At 45.2% G+C, this 7,884-nt stretch overlaps 1 protein-coding gene across 1 annotated transcript in view; it reads right to left on the reverse strand.

The window, feature by feature from the left end:
• Window positions 1–1,196: 1,196 nt before the first annotated feature.
• TAF1A (TATA-box binding protein associated factor, RNA polymerase I subunit A) overlaps window positions 1,197–7,884 on the reverse strand; it is a 519,167-nt gene continuing 512,479 nt past the window's right edge. Inside the window, exon 11 of the mRNA XM_085612966.1 lies at window positions 1,197–1,747. Coding sequence (XP_085469092.1) covers window positions 1,653–1,747 — 95 coding nt within the window. The 3' untranslated portion in view covers window positions 1,197–1,652. The remainder of the gene's footprint in view (window positions 1,748–7,884) is intronic.

The raw sequence follows: 7,884 nt of genomic DNA on the forward strand, positions 1-7,884 counted from the left end.
GCAGGTTCAGCTATTGGCTCTGGGTAACTCGGGTGCTTGGTGAACCTACAAGTCCTACAAATCCCTGCAACCATATTTAAAAAATCTGCCATACTTATAAGTTATAGGTGAAAACATTGGCCCAAATGGCAGTTTTTTCCAACTTAATTTTAATATTTTTTTTCAATTGTTAGTTTCTATAGATAACCTTGAAAAATCTACACAAATTACCCCTTGCTGAATTTAGAATTCGGTCTGCTTTTCAGAGATGTATAGTTCTCCGGATCCATTATTGCTTTCACACCCATTTCTACCACTAACTGGAAGGAGGATAAAAGCACAAAAATAGGAAAAATAGGCTATGTCCCAGTAAAATGCCAAAACTGTGTAAAACATTTTGGTTTTCTGACAAAAGTCTGCCTGTTCCTGAAAGCTGGGAAGATGGTGATTTTAGCACCACAAACCCTTTGTTGATAACCTTTGCAGGGAATAAACCAGGTGCTGTCTTCTGCAGCACTTTTTTCCTCATTTTTAGAATCCTCAAGATGTTGGAAGAAAAGGACGCAAATTTGGCGGATATACCTCATGTGGACCAAAAGTTACAGGGGCCTAAGCGCGAACTACCCCAAATAGCAAAAAAAAAGGCTTGGCACGAGGGGAGGGAAAATGTGTGTGGGGAAAGGCCTAGAAGCAAAGGGGTTAACTTGCTACTGTTTAATGCTACTTGTCACAAAATAAATATTTATTCTTGGTTTTTCTCATATGATCACATGTTTCTTAGATGTCATTTCAATGCTATTTAAAGTGATTTTATGACACATTAAGAATTGTTATTGACCAGCGTGTTGTATTTTTTTATATTCAAGAAAGATTTTGAACAAAAGAAAAGAAGTAGTTTTGCTGATATTTACAGGAATATGGCCACTTTATCTAACACTCCGTATTGTGTAGTGGCTAGAAGTGCAACTATGGAGCTGTAATTTAAAAAGTGTACAAAGCGGCAACGTGCTTATTAAAGTAATAATACATTTCGGCATCACGAAACACACATATATATGTCAGTATATATTACATTTATATTTGTGTTTCATGATGCCGAAATGTATTGCATATTCAATTTAGGATTGATTTCTTTCAATTTATTTTATAGTTTCTCTTTTAAATGCCTAATTCCATTCAAAATAGCCTCCCGTGGAGAAAAGTAAGATCAATAAATGCAGGCATGATATCGTATGGTTTAATGCACCTATTCAGAAGTTCAAATGCCTTTCAACTCCATGGCTATACTTTCTGAATAGCACTTTTCACTTGCTGGGTCGCATCGTCTTCAGATTTTTCTTGACGCGCTGACCTCAAAGCCAGGAGGGTACAGTATTCTGAGGCAGTTAAATTTGACGACTTCGAGCCTTAATAAAAAGCTATATCCCTCGCCTGGGATAACCATTAGCCAGAGATGGGCCCGAAAGGAGCTAGAAACCGGAGAACAAGCCACAAGCTTCACACGAAAGGCGGAAATGAGAGGTTTTAACTGTACGGAACCAGCGGTACAGATGCAATGTCCAGCGCCATAGAAAGCATGTTAAAGTATTTCCACATTTAACAGGCACTTAAAAGACACCCATAAGCTGGAATGTGTTCTTGCACACAGGCCGGAGGGCATCATCCCATGCCTTTCAGACCGTCTTCCTAACAAACTTCTTCAGTCTCTTCGTCTTTTTTCGGTGCGATCTGCTGCGTTTGGAAACAAAGAAGCTGAAGTACTTGCAACCTGCAACGAAAGAAGAAGACGCATGTTAAGCTATGGTATGCAGTAATGGGTGCATTATAATTCACTGCAGGGGTTGCAGAACTCAAGAGGAATCTGGAGAAGAGAGCAAACCTGGGAAAAACGTCGAGCAATTCATTTATACTTGCAAAGTTACATAAGAACTGGGAATTGAGAGACCAAGAGAACTTGTGAAAAAATACACCATGTTGGGACGCAAACTGGTGCCATGAGGTAAGAGTGTGTTGAAGACATTAGGTAGGGCGCGCAGATCGCAAGTTTGAATCGCAGGAATGAAGTTCATAAATTCATCCTTCCGAGGTCGATAAACAGAGTACCATTAAATTTAACAAAAGTGTCATTTCTCACTTGATCACAAAAGATAATAAAGAAAGCAAATCGAGGGTGGACTCTGAAAACAAACCTCACTTCATGCAAGATGGGTATTGACAACAGTGCTAAAGCAAACAAAACAAGTTTCACTTAGGGGTCAAGGTCTGCCAGTGCCATCTCCTAGACCAGGTGTATAGTACACACCATTTTTTTTAATTTTTAAAATATTTTTTTAAACTTCTATTTATTGGCATTTGAGATAATGAATACAATTTCACTGCCGTGCAAAGCAGAGTAATATGAACAAACCATACAACGTGATTGACCTTACCTCAATAAAATCTAAACATTACCAGTGTTTGACTCATCAGCATTTTCCATCAAAACTTGCGGCAGTACATCATTTTGAATACATTAGTATTGACGCTAATCAATTTGTGTGTCAGTGGAAGCTAGACGTTACAGGTATTGACGTAGAGGTTCCCATACATCTCTGGGTCTAGATGCGGCTGGTAATTCTTCTGCATATAACACAAGGTTTTTGTTACAATATACCATATCTTTTACCCAACACTTAGTCTTGCGGCCCAGCGCACTTTCCCAGTGTAGTGCAACTCGGCGCTTGGCTAGTAATAGCCTAAAGCGCACAAATTTACCTATTGCACCTTTTAAGTGAGGCACATGACATAGCAAGCATATCGAAGGCGCACACTGCAATGCAATCCCAGTCATTTCCTGTAGGTGGTGCAGTACCCCCTCCCAGAACAACAGCACTCGTCTACACCCCCACGCCAAATGTAAAAAGTGAGCATCAGGTTGTCCGCATCTTTTACAATTACTAGTTTCTCTGAGGCCACATCTGTGCAATTTAATAGGCGTGTGGTAAATTTGGTGAATATACTTGAAATGTATGATGTGCAAGTTGCCATTAGGCGTGAGGGCACTGGTCAGCTTGCAAAATATGTTCCCATTCTGTTTCTAGTAGTGGTGGAGTTAAGCTGTTATTCCAGCGGGCCAGACTCCTATCCGATTTAAGATCCCTCCCATCTTGCACTTCTCTGTAGAGTTTCGTTACCAGTTTACGTCTAGTAGGTGCAACCAGTAGCGTTTGCAGCGCTGGCAACACCAGGGGTTCTGATGGGTATGTGTGATAGTGGGCTTTGATCGCTTGTCTCAGTCTGTGAATGGTAAAATGAAACAGTGGCGAGTGATTAGTTATGTAGATCAGGGATTCTGCAGTAAGGAAGTGCCCATCGGGGTAGATGTCTTGCATAGTCACCATGCCCACTTCTCTCATTGCCCTGAGTGGGCCCTTTTCCCTCGTCACTGACAAGGCCGCATGATGTGAAAGTGGCAGTGCTGGTGCATAGCCTGGGAGCCTTTTAGACATCTTGCCTATAGCTTGCCATGCTGCAATAGTCGCATCTATCGTGCTGATTTCAGTTCATGGCGTACCTCTGTTCATATGTGTGATGACACTGGATAACGGGGTAGGGTGTGCATCCCCATCTTCCACTGCGACTTGTGGAGTGTAAGCATGCGGTCTAAACCAATAGTAGGCATATTGCGCTTGGGCATAAAGGTAATATATAAAGACGTCTGGAGCACTGAAGCCTCCCCTTGCGTAGTGTGAATGTATTCCAGCTTACTCTGGCCTGCTTTCCCCCCATATCAAGCAAGTGAGAGAAGAACAGACATCCCTTAAAAACTGTGTCAGCTTAATTGGTATGCTACAGAATAAATACAAAAAGCGCAGAAGTACAACCATTTTAATGATCGCTATTCGATCTGCTACGGAGAGTGGCAACTTATTCCATCGGTCTACCTGCTGCTCTAGAGTGGCACATGCTCTGCCATAGTTCTCCGTGATCACTAGTTTGGGGTCCTGATGTATCCACACACCCAAGTATTTCACCGGGTCCGTTGTCCACACCAAAGGGTAGTCCATACTTGCGGGGGGCGTGTTCGTTGTTAGTGGTATAGCTATCAATTTGTCCCAGTTGATTTGTAGTCCCGAGAATAGTCTGAAACGGATATATTCCTTTAACACTTGTGCTAGATAACGACCTGGTTCTCTCACAAATAATACCATGTCATCAGCATAAAGTGATATGCCTACCGGGCGAAGCAAAAAATTCAGTGCAGATTCTCTGTGGCACTGCCGTATGATGCAAGCCAGTGGCTCTAGGGTCAGTGCAAACAGTAAGGCCGAAAGTGGGCACCCCTGACGAGTGCCTCTATATATTTGAAATGGTTGTGTCAGTCCCCCCACACGCACCAGCACCGTGGGGCTGTTGTATAAAAGTCGTATCCAACCCAGGAACAGTGGCGGAAAACCCATGCGTTGTAATATATGAAACATGTAACTCCACTCAATGGAGTCAAATGCTTTTGCCACGTCCAGAAGGACCGCGGCGGCTGGCAGTTTAGTACATGGAACATGGCAAAGATGGAGCTCTAATTATTAGACGTGGAGCGCTCCGGGATAAATCCCGATTGGTCCGGGAGGACCAGGTTAGGCATGAGGGGCTGAAGCTTGGTAGCTAGTATTTTCACCAGTATCTTAGTGTCCAGGTTTATCAGAGACAGCGGCGATATGATTCACACCTGTCCGGGGTCTTATCTTTTTTTTTTAACAACATAAAGATCAGGCCCTGGCGGAAAGACGGCGGTAGCACACCAGCTTCATGTGCCTCTGCATACATTTCAAGCAGGTGAGGTGCGAGTAGATCGATATATTCTTTGTAGAATTCAGCCGTGAGCCCATCGGGCCTTGGCTCCTTTTGGTATGGTAATGTGCATACTGCCACCTTTATATCCGCTTCATCTATGGGTTGGCTGAGATATTGGTGGTGACCATCCGCTAGCCACGCACAGGCTATGTCGGATAAATAGGCGTCTAAGTCTGCGTCTGTCGCATTCCCCCGTGACGTGTATAGGTCAGAGTAGAATCCGCAGAACTGTTCCACTTTCGCCTCAGGGGCATAATGCTCCGTGCCCTGCTGGTCTGTGTACTTAGTTATGTGATGATAGTCTTCTCGAACTTTAATTTTGGTGGCCAGACTACTGCCCGGGCGCCCTCCCTCACCATACGCCTGCTCCACGTGTCTGCGTGCGATATAGCGGATCTCAGATTCTGCCAATGAGTCTTATTCCAATATTAGTTCATGTATACGGGCTAGGGTTTCAGGACAGGGAGTGTTTGTGTATTGACGTTCTAATTCTGTTAGTTTTAGCTCAGTCTGTGTTATTTGACCTCGAAGGTCTTTAAGGATGCCAGCTGTGGTGCTGATTCAGACCCTTCTTATAGTCACTTTAAAAGCCTCCCGCAATGTGGATGCACTGTCCATTGTACCGGTATTTACAGAAAAATATTGTTCAATGGCCTCCCATACAGTGTTATTTAAAAAAAAATCGGAACTAAAAGTGCCTGGGCACGGAATCGCCATATATATGGATGATGAACATTAGCCGTAATTTTAAAGGAGAGCAGCACCGGATTGTGATCCGACAGTGTGCGTGGGAAGACCGTGATGTCCGTAACCCAGTCATTGGCCCTCTCGCTAAGAAGCCAATAGTCCAAGCGGGATCTGCTGATGTGTGTAGGTGTAGCATGTGTACCCTCTTTAGCTGTGCCATTACGTAGCCTCCAGACATCTACAAGACCAAATCGAAGGATAGCATTGTTGATGCACTGCGCTATTTTGGGTGTACGTAACCCTTGTGGACTTGATTTATCCAGTTGAGGATCTAGGTATGTGTTTAGATCCCCCCACATAATGGCCGCCTCAGGCCACTCTCGCAGAGTGCCGTACAGCCGCATGAAAGTTTCTGGTTCATCTGCTATGGGACCATAAGTGTATATAATGGTGATAAGGGAGAGTCCCAGCTTACCGTGTACCATGGCAGATCGCCCCTTTCTATGTATGTTTTGATAGGCGTGAATGTAATACCTCTCTTCACTAGTATGAGCACCCCTCTGGCATACGAGGAGTACGAGGAGGCCAGCTTGTATCCTGCCCATTTAACAGCGATTTTAGCCTCAGAAGTCATAGTCAGATGAGTCTCCTGCAGGAGGGCGATCTGTAAGATGTGGCGGTCTAAATAGGCGAACACTTGCCTGATTTTCTTGGGGGTATTAAGTCATCTGACATTCCATGTCATGCAGTCATACTTCTCACCTATTTTCACCGCACCATATTAGTCGTAATTGTGTCTGTATCCTGCCACTAAGATCAAAGAATGCAATCAGTATGAGTTCAAGCATCTCTGGTGGTTCAATCAGGTTAACAAACCCCAACTCTGAACTTTGCCATCCCCCCTCCCCCACCCACTTCAGCAGCCCCAAATTGCTAAAGCCGTCCCTCAATTGAACTCTAGACCCCCCGTTCCCTCCCTCCAAACAATCCCTCAAAGAAACAATTCCAACCCCACAGCCCTCTGATCTCGGTGAACAAACCACTTATTATCCAAAATAAAGACCATAGCACTAATGAGACCTCTAGATCATGCAGGTGTGCACTCCTCCCACAGTTAGTTTCCGGGAACCATACATCATGTCATGTGTTTGTGATGTGCACTTATCTGTGTCCGTGCAGAGAACCATCGGATGCAGTCAGTAAGCAGTGTCCCAGTACTGTCCATAGTTCAGGGGAAGCTGTCGATTATTTAACGTCTGAAGTGTGTCCTTGTTCCTCCTGTGCGCCTCTCTGCGATCGTCTACACGGTACCTGGGCGCCCTTCAGCTGCAAAAATTTGAGGATGTCTTTAGGGTCATGGCAGATCTTACTTTTCCCCCCACCCCCCCCCCCGTCAGTGATCCGGAGCCGGGCTGGGTAGATCATTGCGTACGGAATGTTCTAGTCCCGCAGTGTTTTCTTGACTGCCACAAACTTTTTCCGCGCCTCCTGGACTTGTTGCGTGAAATCCGGATATATGGAAATGTTCATCCCATCATGTGTTAAGTTTCCCAACTCTCTGGCTTTCTGAAGTGCCGCATCTCGATCTCTATAGTTCAAGAGTCTTGCTATGATCGGACGTGGTCTGGCCCCTGGCAGAGGCGGTGGGGCAAGTGATCTGTGCGCTCTCTCAATGATGAAAAAAGCTGAAAAATTGTCTTTGCCAAATGGAGTCACTAGCAGATTTTCGATGTAGAGCTCCATATCTCCCGGGTTTGTTGTCTCCGCTATGCCCATAACGCGCAAGTTATTACGGCGGAATCTCGCCTCTAAATCTTCTGACTTCGCCATAATAGCAGCTAGTGTTTTCTCGACCTTTTCCCGTTTTGTTTCCATTTGGCGTTGTGCGTCTGAGTCCGATATCCGTCTCTCCGCCATGTCTATTCTCTCCGTATGGCGATCCAACCGTTCAGACATACGATCTACTCTATAGGTCAGGGTGTCAATCTTCCCATCTATGTTAGTCAGCGTAGCTTGGATCGTCGTGAACATTGACTGAAAGTCCACTGGCGCAGCGGGATTCACGTCCACCATCGGCGCTCGAGTGAAAGACCGTTCTGCTATGCCAGTGTCTGTTGTTTTCTTGGCTTGTTCGAAATGTATTTTTGGCTGAGATTTATCCGGTTTCCCCATTGTGCTGCCCTGTGGGTCGTCTAAGGCCGTGCTGGAATGGCACGTCACGTGGGGGCAAGGCCCTACAACCCGGTGGGTGGCATGGGCAGCACCGGCCGCAGCTATATCCGCACTGCCGCTCCTGCAACGTATTCTATGTAATTATGGATGCCAGTCGGCCCTCGAGCAGCACGTGTAAATCAGGCTAGGCGCTACTGTGCTAGGCCGCCAGAGTTC

This window comes from Triturus cristatus, chromosome 6 (genome assembly GCF_964204655.1).
Source record: "Triturus cristatus chromosome 6, aTriCri1.1, whole genome shotgun sequence".
NCBI lineage: Eukaryota > Metazoa > Chordata > Amphibia > Caudata > Salamandridae > Triturus > Triturus cristatus.